At 55.3% G+C, this 22926-nt stretch overlaps 1 protein-coding gene across 2 annotated transcripts in view; it reads right to left on the reverse strand.

Moving 5' to 3' along the window:
- The window catches only part of Stk32b (serine/threonine kinase 32B), a 274031-nt gene that overhangs the window by 195360 nt on the left and 55745 nt on the right, over window positions 1–22926 (reverse strand). For both annotated transcript variants that reach the window (XM_027938027.2, XM_027938020.3), the window contains exon 2: window positions 1987–2042. In XM_027938027.2, the coding sequence (XP_027793828.1) occupies window positions 1987–2042 (56 nt within the window). The remainder of the gene's footprint in view (window positions 1–1986; window positions 2043–22926) is intronic.

Here is a 22926-nt window from a genome sequence, read left to right on the forward strand (position 1 = left end):
GGAGGCTGGGTGGGCTCCACAGCAAAGCAGGCTCACTGGGGTTCTCCAGCGCTCCCCAAGTGGCACATATCCTGTCTGAGACACCATTTCCAGGGACTCCAGCTGGGTGCAGAGAGCTCCCAGGACTGCTCAGACAGTTCCCCAAGCCACGGCCTCTCCTGGTGGCTGCCCCGAGGCCTTCCCTCACCACCTGGCAGGGGCCTGTGGGTGCTCTTGTTCTCTTGCCTTCTCACCAGGCCTTAGTCGGGGATCTTCAGAGGACAACCCTAGGGTGTGTCTGCAGGTAGACACAGACCGACAGGTTCATTCTAAGGAACTGACGCAGGTAAGCATAGCGGCTAGCAAGTGTGACCTGACTTTGGCAGGGCAACCGGCAGGCTGGACACGCAGGGGAGAGCCGATGCCAGTGCCAGGCCACCAGGAGGCAGAGCTGCTTGTACCCGACAGAGCTGGGTCTTCTGGGAACGCAACTGGTTGGATGAAGTCCACCCACCTCGGGGAGCCGTTTGCTTCACTCAAAAGTCTCCTTGTTGAAATGCCAATCTCACCTTTGAGAAAAGGACCTTCACAGTGCCAGACAGATCAGTGCTGGACTGAACACCTGTCTCCCACATAAAATCACCAGTCACACACCACATTGTAACTGACCCATTTCCACGCTGCTCTCTGAACAGGACTCCTGCCCTCAAGATGCCCTCTGTTTTGTAAGGATGGTAAGGTCTAGTGCAGCTCATGGCCCCCGTCAGCAGCCCAGAGGCTGTCTGTTAAGTTAGCAAGTGCCCCATCTCACTGGGCAATATAAACAGCCAGCATTATTTATTTATTTACTCAGGGCCTCTCTAAGTTGCTAAGGCTGGTCCTGAACTTGTGATCATCCTGCCTTGGCCTCCTGAGTAACTGGGACTACAGGCGTGTGCCACCAAGCCCAGCTTGGCCAACGTTTGTAATGTGTGCATTGAGGACTCAGAAATGGGATTCTGGCAGGGCAGGACGCTCTTAGTACCACATTGTGCCTGTGGTTAAGTCTGGATCATGTGACAAAGAGAGTCTGAAGTTTCAAAACTTGGCTCAACTCCAGAACGTTCTGCTAAGTGCATGACTCCTAAACACACCATTTCCAGAAAGGTGCTTGGGCCTGCTTGGGTTAGTACTGATCCACGACAGAGTCTAGAATGGCACCCGGCACAAGGTGTGCATTCAGCGACTAACTAACCAGTCCTGCAATGCGTTGGCAGAACGAGGAGATGAGGGAGGCGGGGATGGGGAGGCTGGTCGAGCTCTCCAACGTCTCGGCCGAACTCTCCACATTGTGAATGGGCTGACCAAGGCGTGGGGTTGCTGAAATAGCAGGTCCTTGGTCCTCAAACGGACCTGGGTTCAAATCCCAGCTTTGACGCTGCCGGTGAGACCCTAGGTAAGCGGCCCTTCTTGCATGTAAAATGGAAATACTGATAGTTGCTTAAAAGGACAAGAACACCTGGCCTTCAGCAGGTGATTGAAGCAATCGTGGCCCAAGGGAATGGCTGAGTCAGCGGGACAGGCCAGGACTTGCTGGAGGGACGCCTTCTGCTTTGTCAAAGCCCCTGCCCCCTTGTAACTGTCACAGCCTCTCACCTGAGACAGTCAAGGATCACCAACACAAACTCCCCAAACAACAAATGCCCCTGGAAAGAGCTGCCTTTGCGATAAGTCTGAGGAGCTTCCCCGTTTCCCCCCTGAGGTCTGCAGGGCGACGTGGTGTTATCAATCGTGAAATAATCACCTCCGTGATTCCCTGACGCAGGGGCAACTCGATTTTCAAAGTAACATCACACCAGATCCAAAGGAGACCTTTCAGACTTCCTTCCACGTTTCAGATCTGTCAAGTTGAAACCTCTAGTGCCCAGGCGAGCACGAGGACAACCCACGGGACACAGGTGCGCTCAAGCCCAGGCTCTGGGTGGCTGCGTCGGGTGGGTGGGTTGTTGAAATGCGCCAGATTCTTACCTTTCCAAAGCTCCCTTTACCAATGGCCCGCAGGATCTGAAAGTGGTCAAAGCTGACTGCAAAAGAGAAAGAAAAGAGGAACCAGTCAGGCTTCAAGACCTGTCCCCCCTCCAGGGCCTCGGCCTGTGCCCGCGGCTTCCTGAGGGGCTTCCGTTCCCACCACGCTCCCTGCCCCAGGGCCCTCCACCCTTCAAGGGGCTCCCGAGCTACCGGCCCCTTCCATTTCTCCCCACACACTGTTGACATGCGGTTAAGCTCTCACCAGCGGCACGCAGGATGGCCATGTCTTGGGGGCCCAGGGGAAGACAGAAAGTGCTGGCTCTCTGGTTTTCAGACTCTGGTACATGCTGCTCCCTTCTCTGGGAAGACCTTTCCCCACCCTGGCCCCCAGGCCAGTGTCCCTGCAACAGGTGCCACCACTTCATGGCCCGTTCCTGTCTGTCTAACCCAGCACTGTGGCCACTGGTGGACGGACGCTGTCCACACCATCCTCCTGCAGTGCTCTGTCACGCACCTCCCCTCTGCCATCCTCCCCAGACAGGCCCCACATTCTGCTACTTGTACGCCCTCATTCCTCATCCTGCTCCGACTGGCCTCTACCCATCCCCACACCACAACAGGTGAGCAGTGACCCCCAGACCCCCGAGCTGTTCTCCTGGTACTGACCACTGCCCGCTTGGCTTCCTTGGCAGTACACCCAGTGGTCCCCTTTGCGCCTGGCCTTGCCTTATCTGCTGGGTATCAGATGCCCCCTCCGTCCACACTCTGTCCTCCTTCCTTCCTTTCCTTGTGGTGTCTGACCTTTAGGCTGTGTGGCCCGCTGCCTACGCCCACCTCCTCGGAAGCCGAGACCCTCCACCCCAGCAGGGGCGCAGACCCAGGAGGGCGCAGGGCATCCCCGGCGGCTCAGGCGCAAAGCCTGGAGCCCTCCTCACCAGCGTCCTGTCCTCATTCTATCCTGTGTCAGGTTGGGTCCACGTGGCCTCTTCCCAGTGCCCACATCTGTGCACCCCAGAGAGCCCCTCTGGTCTAAGCCACCTTTGCCACTTGCACCAGGGCAGTGGCCTCTCAAGGTCCCTTCGGCCTCTGCCAGCTGGGACACGTGCGCCGGGCAGAGCGCTGCTGCTCTGCTCACCCTCCCCGGCCTCCACTCAGTGGAAAGAGCAGACTCCTGTCAGGGCTGCTGCGGGGACCCAGGTGCCTCTCCCCCTGCCTTCCCACCGCGCCCCACAGCCTGGGCTCCAGGCAGGGTCTCCTCCTCGCCGGAACCACCGCCCTGTGCCTCTGCCACACGCTCCCTCCTCTGCGTCCCAAGAAGGCTGCAGTCCCCCCAGGAGCCCACAGGCCCTCAGGACACCCTCTCGCAGCACCGCAGAGGGAGCCATGGCCCATGTATCTGGTGAAGCTCACCTTCCCCGTGACCCCAAGGCCCTGAGGTCAAAGGCCGTGCTTGTTTTGTTACTGTCCCCAGGACCCAGCGCAGTGCTGGGACCACAGTCCTCAACACACATTCATTAACTCAGGAAGCACTGACTCAGCTCATCTCCGTATTGTGCATGGTAAGAGTCTGGTAAATATTTCTGATTGAGACTGAATTGCAGCCAGTTTCCAATAACTAGGAAAGATGAAGGCATGGACTGGTCAGCGCGGGAGGGAGGCAAGGTGTGGGGAAGGAGGGGAGCACAATCAGGTCCCCGTCTACGAGGCTTCGGCGATGGAGGTCATCATGGTGAATGGTGTCTGTGCCAAGCCAGAGTCAGAGCCCAGCGAACGCCAGCCTGGTGCCCAGCACAGACGCGGGTTAACGGTTAACCCAGAGGACCTTGCTGCCTTGACCTGGATTTGTTTACCTTCAGAATAATTTGCCAGAAGAAATTCTTCACCCTCACCTCTTACTCACTCACCAAGGGTCAGGGGAAAGGAAGGACGCGGAGCCCGGCCTGCAGCTCCTGGTGTGACCAGCAGACCCACTTCCTTCCAGTGAGCCCCAGGTCCACAGGCGACACAGCCACCTTGTTAAGGACCCTGCCGCCGCAAGCTGTGGTGACTGCCGGGACCCTGTCTGGAAGGCCAGCCCTCCCCGCCCTCTCTGGGGACCCGTGTGGCCGCGACGTGCTGCCCAGGGGCTTGCCATCTTGGGAAGCTTCTCCCGCACCTGCAAACCACGCCCTCCTGGGAGTATCCTGGGGCTTTCCCAGCTGTCCAGCCAGAGGGCTTAGGCCACGACCCACGTGGCCACACTCGCTATGTCCATGGACGAGCCACCCGGCCCTGTGTGCCTCAGTCATCCTCCTGTAAAACAGGAGCAAGGGCTTCTGCCTTCACAGAGCGCTCAGGACAGGCCAGCACGCCGCCCCTCTCCCCAGGCACGAGCTCTCTGTTTGGGGATGAGAAACGTGGCTCCCTCTACTCTGGTGTCCTGGGGTGGGGGGAGACTTCCCCAAACACGTGTGGCCTCCTGCTCCATCAAGTGGTATGAGCTACCGGCACGGAGCTGGTGAGGGACTGCAGGGGTTCCCACGCACCCCCGGCCCTGCCATTGCTGAGAGCCATGGCTGAGTCTGTATGGCCCCTGGCATTTTGCCAACAGTATTGATTGACAGGCGAGGCATTACTATCCACCTCTGCCGCAACTTTTGAGTTCTCGCACTATTTTGGAGTTCTCGTGGGGATTTCCGGGGATTCCCCGAGAGTTCCCATTGGTTGGGGAAGTGCAGGAGGAGGGATTTCCGGGAGAGATATTTCCGGCTGGGGGTTCCTGGACAAGCCTCGTGGCGCGTTCGGGAGGATTCCCCGGGAGCTGTGTGAAGTGTTTTCCTGCAGTTTAAAAATAAAGTTTGTTCCTGCTTCAGTGGCTCGTGATTTGTGCCCAGCCAGACTGCGGCATGCCATGGCTCTGTCTGCCTCCATCCTGCAGAAGTGGGTCAGGGCCACCACGAGGAGCCGGCCGTGGGGTCCAGACTTGCCTCTGCAGGTGGGCGGGGCCAGCCACCTCCGGCTTCCATGCAAGGTGAAGGGAGCCCTGGCTGCTGCCCTCCTGGTCTGTCCCCCAACCCAGCCCTGAGCCTCCCAGATGTGACACTCGGGTCTCCACCCACCTCCTCTTCCGTCTTGTCTAGGAACAGGCAGGTGTTGGGCGTTAGCAAGAAAACAGTTAAAGGCCAAAGCCGCTATTATTTAATACGCAGTAGTGGATGGATCATGTGGTGAGTGTCCCCACCCATCCACGCGGGTTCCTGGGGGGACTCTAACCTAACAGGGGAAAAAGGTTCTGGATTGATGCTTATTTGCTGGTTTAGCTACGTTAGTGTAAATGACTTCGAGCATGTGGCTGAAAGTGGCATCTCCCTGGGACCTGGCATGCTGATACGCGCACCACAGGCCTAGAGAACACTGGGAACTAGTGAAGGCCACCTGGTGGGTGACGGTTGGGAGAGCCAGAGGCGAGTCCTAGAAATCTCACCGTCATGTAGGGTCGTTGGCTTAGACCAGGAGGGGACGGCCAGGTAGTAGGTCAGAGTCACTCTCCAGTGACCCTCCGCCCTGCTCTGCCTGGAACCTTCTAGGTCAGCCTGGAGGTCCTGCATCCCTGGAACCCCTGGTCTGGGGAAGGGGCAGCTGGTCACTACTAACTGTGGCACCTGACACTGACGCAGCCCTGCAGGGCTGGGGGTGACGGGGATGCTGAGGTGCGTTCTGGAGCAGAACCCTCTGCACCTCCAGACGTGTGCGGTCACCAAGCGTGACTCCCTAAGCGTGCCCCCGAGTGGAAACGGGCAGAGCCGAGGGCGCCAGCAGCCTCACCCCACACGTGGGAACTGTCACAGCTGCCCTGAGAGCCGCCCTAGGCACCGTGAAGGGGCACCTGGGCCCTGACTGTTCACCACATACCGGGCTCTCTGCTCGGCCAGGCGGACCGGCCTTTCCTCTGGACCCTCAGCTCTATTTGGCACCCGAGAGGCCAGCCCCAGCAATGGGATGTAACCCAGGAACCCAGTGGGACCCTCAGGCTCACCTGGAGCCTCGTGAGGACAGGTGGGTGGGCCCCAGGTCCCTAGCTTCTGGGGAGGGCCAGAGAATTTTCATTTCCAGCCAAGGTCCAAGGCAATGCTGAGGGAGCCACACTGTGAGAACCACTGACTAGTCAATCTGGACACTCGAGTTCCCCACATTATCAGCCACTTCCACAGCCAACAGCGACCTTGTAGCCAGACCTCATCAGTGACAGCTAAGCAGAGCACTGTTGGAGATATTCTAGGAAGCATTTTTTGCTGATGAGAGAACAGATACACCTGAGTGGCCCTTTAACCTTCCCACTTTTCCTGCCCTGAATGTGACTGCCCTGTCAGTTCCTTTCTGAGCCATCTGGAGCTGCAGCAGCCATCTTGAGACTGAGAAGCAACATACACAGAGGCAGAGAGGTCACTCCTTGTGGTGAGCCTCTGTGCCAGGCCAGCAGCTCCTGACCTCTGCACGCTCTAGGTTAGAAAAAGACAGCCTTCCTATTCAATGAGTCAGGTGAGCCATTGCCAGAAGCATTTCTTCCTGACCCTCAAGCCCTGGCACATAGAAAGGGCTTTGTAAACGCTACTTTACTGTGGAATTTACAGCTCCTTTGTGATTTTACTTCAGGCAAAAGAACAGGAGTTGTTTGGGGCATGAGTACAGGGCCAGGTGCCTGGATTCGGATCACCAGCTGGGTGACCTTGGGGAAGTTGCTTAATCTCCCTGGGCCTCAGCTTCCCCTTAATGATGTACTCATTATTGGACGTGAAACACCCCCTGGTGTGGCTGCTGTGAAAGGTCAAGAGGTCGGCACAAGCAAGGTGTGCGGGGCCTGAGCCAGTGGCTGCGGGCGGTCACCCTCCTGTCAGGTCCATTCTCAGTGGTCCCCCTCACCTCCCCCGACTGATGAAACACTGGCCTGATGACGTCACAGGAAGGACCAGGTGAGGACAGGGAGGCCCACCAGGGCCAGCTGCCACTGCTGTGAGCATGGCTGGCTGAACCCACGCGCAGGCCGAGGCCTCTCCCCCCACCTCCTCCAGGCCTGCGCGTCCCGAGGAGCGTCCCTGCTCTCCGGAGCTGATTTGGGAGGCTCTGGTGGCCAGTCACCCCAGCAGCATCCTGGGCACCACCCGGGGAAGCCAGCACGTCCCTCCTGTCCTGGAGGTGGAAGCCCTGAGCTCCGCTGGCCGGGCTGGTGCCACCAAGTGGCTTTCCCAGGTGGCCGCCTGGCTTGCTGGGTGGGGTGACATGTGTGAGGACCGGGACACTCCGCCAACCGCTCTGGCTCCTGACCCATTTAGGAACCAGAGGGCTTCCCGGAATGCGCCTCGGCCCCTCCACAGCTCCCTCTCCTCGCCCACGTGACCGCCAACCACGCCACTGTTTTCCGCCTGATCCTCTAGGCCCTTGGGTTTGGGTGGCCACCTGGTGTGGGGGAGGCAGGAGGCATGGGGTGGAGAGCAGTGGCCGTGTCCCCTGGGCTGGTTAAACCTCACCTGCCCCAGGTCAGCACGGACCCGAGGTAGTAAGAACCTCCTGAGCCTCAGTTTTCCTGTCTGTAAAGCGGGGCTCATGGCGCCTGCTTCTCCCAGGCAGGATGGGGGCCTCGGACAACGGCTTAGCCAAAGGCCGACTCAGCAGAGCCGCCTGAGGAGCGTCCACCAGAGCTGGCCAGCTGCAGACCCTCGACCCATTCACCAGCGTGGAAGAGTCTCAGCTCCCTTCTCTGTTCACGCTGAATCCCACGCGCCGGCAGGTTCAGTGGTCAGCTGAGACGCGTCACCAGCCCGGCACTGAGAGGCAGGGGCAGGGCCTGGGGAGGAGACCACTGCTACAGAACATGGTGAGGTCCCCCCAGAAGCGGGAGACCCGGCATCAGTCACTCACTCAAGACGTGCCGCGGGGTGAGGGGACAGTTTTCTGCGGCGGGCACGTGCTGGGGGAAGCGATGGCTGAGGCTGTGCTGTGTACCAGGCCGGTCCCAGGTACCCAGAGCTGGCAGTGAGCTCCACACACCAAGCCCTGCGTCCAGAGAGCTGGCCTTCTGGTGCAAGGGACGTTAAGTAGGACTCAACGGAGGGAAGTCCTGGTGCAGCGCTTCCCAGTGCTGCTGGGACAAAGGACGAACCTGCTGGCTTAATAGAACGGTCCTCACTGTGGGCAGGGCCACTTCTCCTGGAGGCCCTCCAGGGGAGGCTGCCCCTGGCCTTTTCCAGCCCACAGAGGCCATGCTGGTCCCGGTGACCCCGCATCACTCCGGCCTCTGCTCCTGGTAGCACCTCTCTGACTCTCCTGCCTCTCTGTCAAGGAACCTGCGATTGCAGATAAGGTCTGTCTGGACAGTCCAGGGTCATCTCCCTGTCTCAAGATGCTCACCTTAATGACCCCTGCAAAGTCCCTTAGGTCACGTAACACAGTGTACACACAGGTCCCAAAGTTGCAGACAGGAGTGTCCTTGGGGGCAGGTGTTCCGCCGACCACCTCAGGTAAGGGGCAACTAGTCAGGAGGTGCTCCTTCAGACAGGGCGGTCAGAGCTGGCCCTCCTGAGGAGAGGACCGTGGAGCTAGTCATGAACACAGTGAGGACAGACGGGCAGCCACGGCGCGGGTGGTCCTGCAGGCAGAGAAGAGCTCCCTTGTCCGGAGCCCGTGTGGCAGCAGGTGGCAAGGACGGCCATGGGACAGAGACTGGGACAGCGGGCTGGGGGGCTGCCAGGAGCCAGGCTGCAAGGCCGGGGCTCTGGGTGGTCTTCCAAACACGCTGAGGAGGCTAGAGGGTCCCAAGGAGGGGAGAGGGGTGCCCGCTGCGTGTCTAAGCTGTTGGGAAATATCCAGACCTCAGGGAGATGGAGATGCCACGCGGACGGCAGGAACTCAGGATGTGGGACCCTGGCACCTGATTACAGCCTGAGGGCTCCGGGAGACCACAGGGCAGGAGGGCAGGAGGGCAGGAGGGCAGAAGGGCAGAAGGGCAGGAGGGCAGGAGGGCAGGAGGGCAGGGCCAGGGCAGGAGGGCAGGGCCAGGGCAGGAGGGCAGGAGGGCAGGGCCAGGGCAGGAGGGCAGGGCCAGGGCAGGGCCAGGGCAGGAGGGCAGGGCCAGGGCAGGGCCAGGGCAGGAGGGCAGAAGGGCAGGGCCAGGGCAGGAGGGCAGGAGGGCAGGGCCTCGCAGCGTGGAGGCGGGCCCAGCTGGCCACCTGTGGGGCGGGGTGGGGCTTTTCATTATGGGATTCAGCCGGGGCTGCCCCAGCTTGCTGGATGTCAGTGCTGTGTCGCTCCCCATGGGCGTGGTGACAGGGCTCTGTCTCCAGGTCCCAGTGTCACCAATCAGGGGGACAGTACAGGGCAGCATCGAGCATAGGGTCCAGGGGAGGGAGCTGCTCATCCTGTCAGGGCACATGGGGACAAGCCCCTGTACAGGGTCTGGGGACAGGAGGGCTCCAGGCGGAGCTTCAGGGAAAGCAAGACCCTGGGGGCTGGAGACGCAGGGTATACAGGAGAGGGGTGAGCAGAGAGAGGGACGAGGCCTGACCACCAGACGGATGGACACTCCTTGGAGGCAAGCGAGGACCAAGCTCCATGCAGCCTGGAAGACGGTGGCTCCAGGGAGCCACTGTTCTCATGATCAGCTGCTCCATGCTCCTTGCTGATGGTTCTGCTGCCCGGGGATGCGGGCTTGGAAAGGGTTACCCTGAACTGGCCATTAGACCACGGCAGTCCTCCAAGAGGGGTGACCTCACTGTGACCCACTGGCTCTGGGCACTGACCTGCCCACAGTCCAAGGTTAAGGAAACCTGTCCTGCCCTCCCAAGTGCCCAGTCTACCCCAGTGCCCTGGGCTCTGCAGTAGCGCCCCCATGGTGTGTGCAAAACCCCAAGCTCCTGGGACCCCTGCCCCCATACAGTGGCACACAGGCCTGCTCCTCCACCTCGCCTCTCTGCAGCCACAGAGCTGGCCCTCTGCCTCTGCCTGGAGCACTGGCCCAGGGGCCCTGTCACAGCAGCCTCCCACCCCCAGGTCTCACTCCCTGGAGGCAGCCAGAGGCCTCCCCACCCTTCCTGCAGATGCCTGCAGGGAACAAGCAGAAGGGACCCAAGTCACAAAATTCCCGCCAGAGTCCAGAAGGGTGGGGAGCAAAGAGCACAGCCAGGCAGGTTGACAGGCCCGGGGTGGCATCGAGTAGGAAAGAGAGGTCCCCTGTGGGCAGGCCGGGCAGAGCGGTTAGCTACCTGGGGAAACATGGAAGTCAGGTTAGTGTCTCTCCTCTCACCAGACTCCAGAATAAACCCCTAGAGGGTCAGAGTCAAACGTGACGATACCAAAACCACAGCCCACTGCCCTCCGTGGAGGACATTCTGGTCTCTCCCCTTCCCTGTCACCACTGTTGAGGCGCGTGATTTTGACTCTCAGCAAGTCATCTACTTAGATCCAGGCCACAACCTCATGGGCTACCCCGGGGCTGGGGTCGGCAGCTGCCCACAGGATAGCCGCTATCCTGAGTGACCACGCAGCTGTCCAGGGGCTCCAGGGCTCCACAACCACAGATTCAACCAGACATTGAAAATACTTGGGGGCAAAACTGCGTCTGCACTGAGCATGCACAGAGGCCCCCTTGTCTATTCCCTGGATGACGCAGTGTGACTGCTGTCCACCAGCACGCACCTTGTGTGAGGTGAGCTGAGCAACCTGGGGTGCAGGAAGGCACAGGGCGCTCTCTGCAAATGCTGTGCCACTCCTGTCCAGACGTGCACATACGGGCACCTGGGTATCTGAGGGGTCTGGAACCAAACCCCGCAGACACTGGGGGCACTGCACTCACTCCAAATGCTGGAAGTTATTGGTTTCACCCCAAAACTCCAACTGCACCTGTTCACAGGTGTGTCCCGGTGCTCCGGCCCTGAGCGGGGCTGTCCACACACACAGCCTCCCTCTGTCTCCAGCTCCTCCAGAACAAGAGAGGCCTTCACAGAGCTGAGGTTCAGATGCAGAGAGACCCAGCTCCAGGCCAGTGTCTGCTCTGGCCAGCAGAGCCAGCGCCCGTGCAGCCATTCCAGGAGACATTTTCCACACCGCGCGTCTGGTACCTGGCGCTCTGCCGGGAGCAGGATAGACAGCCAGTGTTTGCTGCTGAGCTGGGGCTGCTCCTTGAAGTCTCATTAAAAATTATTTTGTTGTCTAGTTGACAAATGTGCTTAATAAAGCCCCCCAACCTTTCTTTTTTATTCACTGTACCCTCTTATCAGCAAAAACACTGAATGTCTAAGCAGTCAGAAAGTCACATGCCTAATTGGGACGGGAAAATATTATACAGCAATAAACTCGGCACAGAAGTTAATTTGGATGCTGGTGGAAATGTGGAATCCGTGATAAGAAAAGCTTCAGGGAGATGATAAGAATTAAACTATCAACTCCCTGAAAGCAAAGACCCTTAGACCTGCCTCTCTCCTGCCTGCCCAGCCTGTTCCTCTCTAGGACAGAGCAAATCCCACCAGCTATGTGGCTTAGTGCAACAGAAACTTACTTTCTCATGGTTCTGGAGGGCAGAATCTGCACCAGGGTCTTGGCCGGGCTATGCCACCACTGAAGGTGCAGGGACCCTTCCTGTCTCTTGTGGGGGCTCCTGGAGGCCAGCAGCCCTGGGGTTCCCTCGCTGGCAGCTGCATGGCTCCAGCCACTGCCCTGACTTCATGTGGCCTTCTCCTCGGTGTATCTTGGTTTTCTCTTTTTATTGGGATACCAGTCATTAGATCTAGGGTTTACCCTAAATCCAGAATGATTTCATCCCAAGACTCTCCACTGACCACATTGCAAACACTCTATTTCCAAATATGGTCCCATTCTAAGGTTCCAGGCAGATGTGGCTCATGGAGAGCCCTTCAGCCCACCACACCCACAAAGCATCTGGCACGGAGGGTGCTGAATGGGGACCGGATGATGACTAAGTGACCAGAGCATGACCCACGTTCAGGTGCACCTGTAGTCACACACCAGCATGTGCACCTGCACAGAGATAATCTGGAACCAAAACTCGTCCTTCAGCTCTTCATGCTGGGTGAGCAGAATCAGAGCTCACCTGTCCTGGGTGAGCTGGGCTTTGGTCACCTCTGAAAGGCACCTGCAGCTGTGGACCGAGAGTGATCTGGCCACATCACTGGTAAGGTCCCCAGCTCACAACATGGTGGTGGAGAGGGAAGATCCACGGACAGCTGCACCACAGCCAGGCATCCTGAAAACCAAGCGGTCCACTTCCTGATCTTTTCAGGGAACAACCACCCTGGGATGCAGGGCTTCATCTGAGGTCAGCATCTACGGGTACTTCAGCTCAACTGCTGGGCAGCGGGACGGGGCAGGCATGACGGGTACCATTAGGAAAAGGCCAGTGCTCTTCCCTTCCCATGAGAGGCCGCAGGGTCCCCAGGTGCTCAGTGCTAACAGGAAGGTGCCTCAGTGCCTCATTAGGAGCAGTTCGGGCTCAGCCAGCGAGGTACAGAAGCCAATATTCTAATGCAGACGCCGACGCTTTATATATCTTCTCCTTAGACATAAACATGCGCTGCCAAGACACTCAAATGCCCTGCTTGCACTTGCCGGGCACTAACCACATACAGTTCTTACACCAGGCCTCGACAGTGCCGGTGGCCCGTGGGGGGGGCGGTCCGCGAGCAGCAGGGGTCTCAGGGCTGCTGTCCAAGTGCAGGGGTGCAGGGAAGCACTGGCTGTGGTGACCCACAGCACCACCTGCCCCAGCTCTTCACCCCATGGATGCATTGGTGGGGGGCCCCCCAGGGACCCTCCATTCAGCTGTAGCACTGGGCTTGATCTACCCTGCAGGTGCCAGAGACTCCGACAGAGCTGAGGCTCAGGAGACACCATGGGATTCTCCTTCTCTCTGGCCTCTGAGCCCTGTGATTGTTGGCAACACCATGGACAGGGAGGGAGGGAGACGGGAAAAGGCAGGAAGAAAGAGAGAGAGAGACAGGGCCGAGAGGAGAGCTGAGGAAGAGCCGCAGTCTCCAGGGAAGGGAAAGCAGGAGGACCCGCTCTGTCCAATATTGAGGTCTGCTGTGTAGCTCCAGGGCCCAGACCAGGGTGGCATGGTGGGGACAGAGCCAGGGAGAACCCGGGCAGCTGAGGGCAGCAGAGGAGGGGTGGAGCCAGGAGAGTGGCCAGATAGGAGGCCACAGGAGAATGCCCCAGGCCCCAGGCCAGGAGAGTGTAGAGGGTCCCAGGAGTAAACACCCAGGCCCAGCCAGCGGTCAGCACAGCCTCACGGGAGCCAGGGCCTCAGGCACCTAGAGGGCTCAGGTGAGTGAATGAATGACTGAAGGAACAGATGGGGGCAGAGTGAACCGCCCTCACTCCCCCATTGCCTGGGGAGGCTCCTCCTGACACCCCACAGGCCAGCTGCCGTGGTACCCAGGACAAGCTGCCTGAAGAGGATGGCTGTCCCCTGGCTGTTGCTGGGAGCAGCCGTCCCCGGGCTCTGGCAGCAAGACCCGGCACAGACTTTGGATCCAGGCAGGCCTGACACCAGCCAGCCCTCCACCCACCGTGGCCTGGGGCTGTTTGCAAGTCTGTCCCAGGGATAACAGCGTCACTCACCTTCAGAATGACTGCAGAAATTAGCAGTGACTCTCAGGAGGCACTCAGTGCAGCGCCTGCAGATCAAACCTGCCCCCCTCAACTGCGCCTGCCAGCACCCTCTGGGCCCTGTGTCACGCTCTTGCAATGGATGTCACTCCTGGCTGCTGGTGTCACTGATATTGTGGTAATGGTGTGACCGCACACACAGGATCTGAAGCCAGCTCTTTACCACTAGTTGCGTGACGGGCTCCCTCAGCCCGTAACAGGGAACCGTAGCAACGGCTGGGTGACAGGGTTGCTGTAGGATCAAGTAGTTCAGCACGTGCCAAGTTCTTCAGAGACAGGCAGCGGGAAGCTCTCCGGCTCTGCCACTCGTCGTTCACTGTGGTTTTTTAATGGATAGACAGAAAAATCTCAAGTTCCCCTGACTTCCCACAGCTGCTCTAAGTAATACAATAATTCACTTAATATAGGCCATCTGCCCTCAAGTCCCTGCCGTCTGTGCGCAAAATAATTGGATATTAAATCATGCAAGAGGAAAAATGATCAGAATTTTGAGGAAACAATGGCGGCTATGAAACCAAACTCAGCAACTTCTGGAGCTCTTAGCCACATTAGCTTCAGAACACGAAAACGTGTCATAGGAAATGGGACTTGCTCACCCGCAAGGCCCCTTCCTCCTGTGCACAAGCTCAGTGCCTTCCTTGGGAGCTGAGAATGTTCCTACTGAGTGTATTTTTTTAAAAAAGATATTCTCGTAACAGAATTTTGCAGTCATGAAATCAATTGCTGAGCATATCCTTGGGTTTTGTCAGATTCCTGGAAGGAGAAGAACCCTGAGAACAGAAGTCTGAGAAGAGTGACGCCGTTGAGAGAAAACAGAATGGAACGACAGCTTTCCAGGATTCTCCTGGCTCCCGCTGCCAAGGAGACCTCCCAGACTCATTTGCATGAAGTTGCTAAGAAAAGGATGAAGCGCGTTTCCTCTCTTCCATGGGGAAATGGAGAGTGCTTCGGCCGGGCACTAGAACGCTCTTGAGCCCTCCTTCAGCACCGAAGAGCTGTGGAAACCACTCCAACCTCCATCCTGCCAAGGGGCTGACCCTGCCCCTGGAAGAGCACCCACAGCATCCTTCTCAGCAGGAAGGCGACGGGTGCTGGGGCATCACCTCACTTGCTGATGGGCAGAACCCCAAAACACAAATACTCGCAGGTGATGTGAACAGACACTGTGTCTTTGGAATCAAAATTCCATGGTCAGAGGAGAGGGAGACAATTTAACACTGTACCTAAAAAGGCCCCTGGCGGGTGAGTACAAAAGGAGTTTGGGAAGCACTCATGTGCACAGCGAGGCCAGAGCAGGGGGGGAAAACAACGCTACACCATTTCCTGATGCTTTTGACCAGACATTTGTGCAAGTCACACTAGGGTGTTTGTGAACAAGACGTAGAATAATAGGGAAGCCACCTGTGTGAGACACGGGACAGGTACCTGGGAATGAATAGTGAATGAAGAGCATAGGGTTCAGGCTCACGAGATTTCACACAGAAATGAGGCCTCCTGGGAACTGGACTAGAAGCCCTTCATGGTACATTCTACTAAGAACTTGCCTACAGTTGTCCATGCCCTGAGGCCTTGTGTGAGGCTGAGTCTGAAGGTGATGGACTAGTTTACCTGGAGGACATTTCAAGACAGCACAGCATTCAGGTCCTGGCCCTGGGATTGCTAGCTGATTTTACCAAATTCAGAATGACATTCAGGAGCAAAAAGCAGAGTGGAAAGATTTAAAAAACTGGCATTTTAACCAGAAAAATAGCATGATTAAAGTTGTAGCTAAAAAGGATGAAGTTGCTGAAGAGGTTAGTACCCTTGAAAACAAACCAAGTACTCTGCAATAGACAATCAAAAATGCCTTGAGGGCATCTCAGGAATGGCAAGACCTGCCATTGGGTGTGAAAGTGTAAACTCATTTGCAAGACTTCACTTTGAAAGGACAGCCTTTCCTGTTCCCCTAGAGCTGCCAGGAAACGGTTTCCCTGGGACTTTGATTCATTTCCCTACATCCTGACATCCAGGCACCTGGAGGCCACCATAACCATGGCCCAAGCAGGCGCAGCCACTGCCGGGAGCAGACCTGGGTGTCATCCACAGGAGGCTGACTTTGCAGGTGTGTAGAATGTGAGACTTGGAGGGTCGTGAAGGCCTCCACCAAGATTTCTAAGGAAGGCTCAGAGGCCAGGTGACCGTGGACAGAGGCCCCTAAACTAGGAGCCAAAATGAACATCTCCTCCTTTGCAATTGGTTTTCTGTGATATTTTGTCGCATGAATGCAAAGCTCACTCAAACATTCTGCCTCTGATAGGCAGAATACATGAAGAATTCCCACAGCTCAATAGCAAAAATTAAAATACGAGCAGAAGACTGAAACAAACTCTTCTCAACAGAAGCTATAAATCTGGCCGGCGAGTGTGTATCACAGGTCACGGGGAAATGCCATTGAATCACAGAGCTCTCCCCCACCCCACCCCACCCCCCCCCCCCCCCCGTTGGGATGGTGGCCAGCAGGAAGTGGGCAGATGGGGCGGGAAAGGATGTGCAGGAAGAAGGTGGCTTGCTCCTTGTTGGAAGGGACACAAATTGCAACCTCCACCCCCGGAAAAGAGTAGGGGGCTCTTCCAGAATCAGGGCACTTCTGGTGCATATCCAAGGAAATGGGAGGGACACATGTGGACCCCTGCTTACTCCCTCAGGAGGCAAGAAGAGGAAGCCACCTGAGGCCATCCGCAGATGAATGGACAACTAAAACATGCAATGTCCCTCCACACTCACACGCACACAGAGGGACATGCTCAGCCTCCAGAGGGAGGAATCCTGTCCTTGGAAACAGAACAGCACGGACAAACCCAGGGTACCCTGCGTGATTGAAATAAGACAAATTCCACGTGGTGTCACGGGGCAGCATCTAGAAAAGAGACCTCCCGGAACCCAGAACGACGGTCACCAGGGGCTGCATGGGGCACAGAGAGGACGGAGGAGCTGGGGAGATGCTGCCTGAGAACACGACACTCAGCTGGAAGGAGGAGCCAGGGACCACCGCACAGCAAGGCCAGCGGAGTCGGGAGCAATACGCTGGACGCTGCAAAGAGTGGACGCTCCTGTTCTAACCACAAAAACGAGTAGACAAGGTGGCGGACGTATTCATTAGCTTGACTCAGCCCTTCAGACTGGGTGTGCCTATGTAATATGTCCACATTTGAGACAAATAGCAAAGCACCATGTTGTTCGCCATAAATCCATAGGATTTCTATTTCTCAGTTTAGAAAGTGAGATGATGCACAACATGAAAAACAACAAGCTATCAAAAATATCAAGATGGCGACAAAGCATTGAACCAAGCCTATGGCCCTTCTCAGTATGAAGCCTGTGCAACTGCCCAGCTCACACCCATGCAGCTGGCCTGGCTTGCAGGTAATATAGGAGGAGAGTGTGTGTGTGTGTGTGTGTGTGTGTGTGTGTGTGAGAGAGAGAGAGAGAGAGAGAGAGAGAGAGAGAGACATCTGAGTAGAGCGGCTGACACTTAACGTTTGAATCGGGAACCGTGTTGCTATAATTTGGATCCACCACTCTCTGCAGTCTCAGGTCCTACCCTCCTACTTACTGGAAGGAAGGAAGCCAAGGAGAGAGGGAATTACCATCAGGAGAAGTTCTGCCCTGTATCAGCCCATCTGTATTCGTAAAAAGCTGGATGAGGTACTCTACCAGACTCACAGCTGGGAAGGTCGACGCCTGGAAAGGTCACTGCCAGCAGTGCCCCAGAGACCAGAGCACATGCTTCGTGGTTCTTTATGGAAAGCATGTCCACCCCACAGAGCCCTGGGAGGGGCAGAGCAGAGATGCTCGTCTTTATTTAATGAGTAGTCAAGGGACTTGGCCACGTTTCCCTGACAGGCAAGGCCACAGCCAGCACCAGCTCCTGATGACATGTCCAGTGGCTGTCCCCCAGGGGAGCCTCCCCCGGGGCTCAGAGCCAGAGTGGCACTCCTGGGTGCCCAGTAGGGTTCCTGGGATGCATTACTGCACAGGTTGCACTCTTCACTCTGGCCACAAGGAAGCTCACGTCTGTGTGAGGGCTTCTAAGGACACATCTTGAGCCCTGCCCATCACTGTCTCTGCCCGTTTTGCTCTGTCTTGATCACGTGATCATCTGTGCCATCCTGTCACACTATGGAGCCCTCTTAAACCTTTCCTGGACAGAGGGTAGGAAAGCAATTTCTCACACTGACACAGGGACACCCTCCTTCCTGAACTCAGATCCTTTCTAGGGCAGAGTCTCCGGGGAAGCACAGAGATGCAAGGGTTGGAATCAGGTTAGGGCCCAAACCACTGAGTGTCCATTATTATGTGAGGCTCTGGGGACACGGGGAGAGTCCCCCAGGGGTGGAAGGCAGGCTCTCTCCTGTCTAGATGGGCACAATCCCAGCTGGACGATCAACAAACACAACAGAGCCAAAGAAGAGCGCAGGGTGATGAGCGCTGTGACAGCCACGCAGAGCGACCCAATCCCACGGCCCCCAGTGACACAGCAAGCCCATCGGTACCTGTGCAGTGAGATGACAGTCTCAGGGACCTTCTCCACCCTCACCCCTCACGGCCTCCTGAGTTCATTCCGACAGGCACTCTCTCCAGGCTGGATCTTCAGGTGGGGTCAGGTGCTGAGCACTTAGGGACAAATGACAGGCTCCGACCTGCGGCACGAGGCAGCAGGCACCTCCCCGTGCAGTGAGGTGGCTGCAGGATCCCAATCAGGTGCTCCACCCTCCCCAGTGGCTTGGGCCAGGGAGGTGGCTCTTGGGTCCCTGCACTGCTCCTTTTATTGGGAGACAGGAGAGATTTGTCTTAAAAGATATGATCTAAATAGAAGTGAGCTCTGTGTCTACTCCAGACTGTTTTTAAGAAAATCCAGCATTTAATTAAAGCACCTAGTGGGAAAGTGTCAGGAGGGTCCTGTATTTAGTCATTCAGCACGTTTGCTGGGAGCTCATATCACCCGGTGCCCAGGAGACTCAACCAGGAGACCTGGGGCTGACACCATCCCCGGGTCTGGGGAGTCTAGGGCAGAACAGGAAGCCTCACCCACGCGGAGGGCGCCCAGCGCTGTAAGAAGAGCGGAGGGGGCCGCACGGAGGAAGTGAACTTTAAACTGAGCCTGGACAATGCCCAGGAGCTGGACGGTGTCCACAGAAAGCACAGGGCGAGGATCCTCCTGTCACGTGTAACTAAAAAAAACCAATAAAAGAAAAAAGAAAGGATATGGGGCAGAACTGGGGAGGAGAGGACTGTTCCAAGCCGTGGACAGCAGGCTCAGACTAGATGGGGAGAGGAGCTGTCCCTGGAGTCCCCCAAGGGACTCACCAGGCTGGGCTTGGGAGGGCTTGGTAAGGATGGGGTCCTATCCCAAGGGAGGTGGGGAACCCGGCAGGGCTCTGAGTGACATGTGCACGTGCGTGTGTTAAAGGTGTGGGTGACAGAATTGGTTGTGCCATGTAACAAGTCGACTCATCTGGCCAACAACCCAGACCCTCCGGGGATCAAGAACTGCTGGCCTCTAGTGGCAACATGTCCCCAGACCAGACCTTGGCTCTGCTCACTGCGCTCAGTGTGTTGGTGTGCTGGGCTGCTTGACAAACGGCCACGGACGGGTGGACACTGCCTTCTCATGCCCTGGAAGCCGAGAGTCCAAGGCCAAGGTGTGGGGGGATCTGGTGTGTGACGAGGCCCCTCCTGCTTCCATACTCTTGGGGCCCCCTCACTTGGCAAGAGGAATGGGGATCGGGCTGGCGCTCTTTCGAGGGCACTAACCGCATTCCCGAGGGCTCCATCCCATGACCTCACCCATGCTCCTGGGGATGGGGCTACACCACAGGATTCTGAGGGACACAGACAGCCTGGGGGGCCCAGTTCCCTCCTCTGGTCGCCGTCCCTCTCTCCCTGCAGGAGGCGAGCTGGCCATGATGTGGCTCCCTTGCTCCAGGGCCTGGGTCCATCTAGGGTCAGTTGCCTGCAGTCAGGCCCACTCACTGGCCCTGCAGCAAGCCCCGCCCTGCCCTTCCCTGCCTCCACGCCCGCTCCACATGGTGACCTGTGCTGGTGTCACCTCAAAACTTTATGTAAAGTGCAGCTAAAATTTATTAAATACACGGAATTTACAAAAACAATGACTTCACCATGAGCTTCATAAAAAGAAAAATCTCACTGGATAACAGCTGGATTTGCGAAGAGACCAACTTCCCTGAAATTTGAAGACGGAGGGGAAGAAGCCCCTTTGGTTCTAGAATGATCTGTATTCCAGGGTAAGTAAGCCGTAGAGGAGTTCTTTCACCTCCCCGGGGCAAGGAGAGGAGTCGGATCCACCATCTTGCAGCTCTTAATTAAGAACCGATGCCGGGAACGTCTCTGCTGGATGCTCTGATTACCAGGCGGAGGAGGAACGTTATAAGGGAGAGACCACAGGGTCACTCTCCAGTCCACTCGCCAGCCTGGCCACCACGAGGTGACACAGCCCAACCGTGCACAGCCCCACGAATGAGGAATCGTGATGAGAATCACTCAACCCAGACCTGATCCATACTCCACACAAGGGCCGGGGGAACAAATGGGAGAATAATAATGTCCAGTGCACTAGACATTTTTAAGACCAGAGTAAATGTCACGGAAAACTAATTTTTAAACAGATACAACAATTGTGGGCAAAAGCAGTGATGAAAATGGAGAAATCAGAATCTCAACAACAGAAGGGCCGGCGCTGTGCACACACTGCAATCCAGGGCTCGGGAGGCTCAGGTAGGAGGATCACAGGCTCCAGCTGAAGAGTGAGGCCCTAAGGAATTTGGCAAGACCCTGACTCCAAGTAAAAATGTACAAGGGCTGGGGATGTGGCTCAGTGATAAAGCACCCCTGGGTTCACTCCCCAGTACCAACAAATGAAAAATAAGGAAAACAAAACACAGAGAACGGATGAATCTTTGTTTGGATCTAATTTCAATAAACGACCTATAAAAGGCACATTCTAGACAATGGTGGAAATTTTACCACTGACTGAATGACAATAAGTAACTTTTATTAGCTCTCATAGAGGGGCTGGAAATTAAAGAGATACAAATAGGAAAAGAAGAATTCAAACTATCCCTATTTGACTTCCACATGATTCTATATTTAGAAGACCCCCCCCCCCCGAAAAAAGAAAAACTCTTTCAGGAAACTGCTAGAACTCATGAATGAATTTAGCAAAGTAGCAGGATATAAAATTAATAACCATAGATCATTTGCATCCCTATACATCAATGAGGAATCAACTGAAAAAGAAATTAGGAAAACTACCCCATTCACAATAGCCTCAAACAACAACAACAATCTAACAAAAAAAGTGAAAGACCTCTACAATGAAAACTACAGAACACTAAAGAAAGAAATTGGAGAAAACCTTATAAGATGGAAAGGTCTCCCTTGTTCTTGGATAGATAGAATGAATATTGTCAAAATGGTCATACTACCAAAAGCGCTAAACAGATTTAATGCAATTTCTATTAAAATCCCAGTGACCGTTCTTCATTGAAATAGGACCTGGGTTCGATCCTCAGCACCACATAAAAAAAATAAAGGCATTGTGTTGTGTCCATCTACACCTAAAAATTAAATATTAAAAAAAAGAAAAAGCAGCTATGAAATTCATTTGTAAAAACAAGAGACATAGAATAGCCAAAGCCATCCTCAGCAAGAAGAGTGAAGCAGGAGGCATCACAATACCAGGCCTTAAACTGTACTACAGAGCCATAGTAAAACCAGGCATGAAGAAGACCAGGAACAGAAGAGAAGACAGACAGACAAACCCACCTAGACACAGTTACCTCATACTGGACAAAGGCGCCATAAACATATTGGAGAAAAGATGGTCTCTTCAACAAGTGGTTCTGGGAAAACTGGAAATCCTTAAGTAATAAAATGAAATTAAACCCCTGTTCCTTACCCTGCACAAAACTCATTTCAAAGTGGATCAAGGGCGTAGCGTTAGACCAGAGACCCTGCGTAACTTTCCACCATGTCAGCTATGAACCAACTTCCTCAAAAAGGCTCCTAAAGCACAATTAAGAATCAATAAATGGGACAGCATTAAACTAAAAAGCTTCTTCACAGCAAAGGAAATAATCAAGAGTGTGGAGAGAGCCTACAGAATGGGAGAAAAGTCTTTGCCACCTGCACCTCAGATAGAGCACCAATCCCAGGACATATAAAGAACACAAGAACTTAACACCAAAAAACCAAATAACCCAATCAATAAATGGACAAAGGAGCTGAACAGGCACTTCACAGAAGAAAAGATGAAATGGTCAACAGATACATGAAAAGAATATTCAACACCCTTAGCAATCAGAGAAATGCAAATTAAAACTACCCTGAGATTCCACCTCACTCCAGTCAGAATGGCAATTATCAAGAATACAAGCAACTATAAATGTTGGCGAGGCTGTGGGGGAAAAGGCACACTCATCCATTGCTGGTAGGACTGCAAATTGGTGCCACCACTCTGGAAAGCAGGATGGAGATTCCTCAGAAAACTTGAAATGGAACCACCATTTGACCCAGTGATGCCACTCCTCAGCATATACTACCCAAGGGAATTAAAATCAGCATACTACAGTGACACAGCCTCATCAATGTTTATAGCAGCTCAATTCACAATAGCTAAACTATGAACCAGCCTAGGTGCCCTTCAACACATGAATGGGTAAAGAAAATATGGCATGTATACACATGGACTACTACTCAGTCATAAAGAAGAATGAAATTATGGCATTTGCCAGTAAATGGATGGAACTGGAGACTATCATGCTAAGTGAGACAAACCAGTCCAAAAAATCCAAATGCCAAATGTTCTCTCTGATACGCAAATGCTGACCCACAATAAGTAAGGGTCAGGGAAGAAGAGAAGAATAGAAGCTCAGTGCATTAGACAAAGGGGACTAAAGGGAAGGGGGGGATGGGAATGGGAAAGACAGTGGAATGAATGGGACCTCACTTTCCTATGCAGATATGAACACATGATCAGTGTGACTCCACACCATGTACAACCACAAGAATGGGAAGTTGGACACCATGTGGGTATGATATGTCCAAATAGGCTCTACTATCATGTATTATCTAAAAAGAACAGTAAAAAACTATATTAATAAAAAAAATTTCAAATAAATAAAGGGGTTGGGGGTGTGACTCAGTGGTACAGCCTTTGCCCAGCATGCATGAAGTCCTGGGTTCCCTCCCAACACACTGCATGGTAAAGACCTACTCCAGCAGGTT

Source organism: Marmota flaviventris, chromosome 7 (genome assembly GCF_047511675.1).
Source record: "Marmota flaviventris isolate mMarFla1 chromosome 7, mMarFla1.hap1, whole genome shotgun sequence".
NCBI lineage: Eukaryota > Metazoa > Chordata > Mammalia > Rodentia > Sciuridae > Marmota > Marmota flaviventris.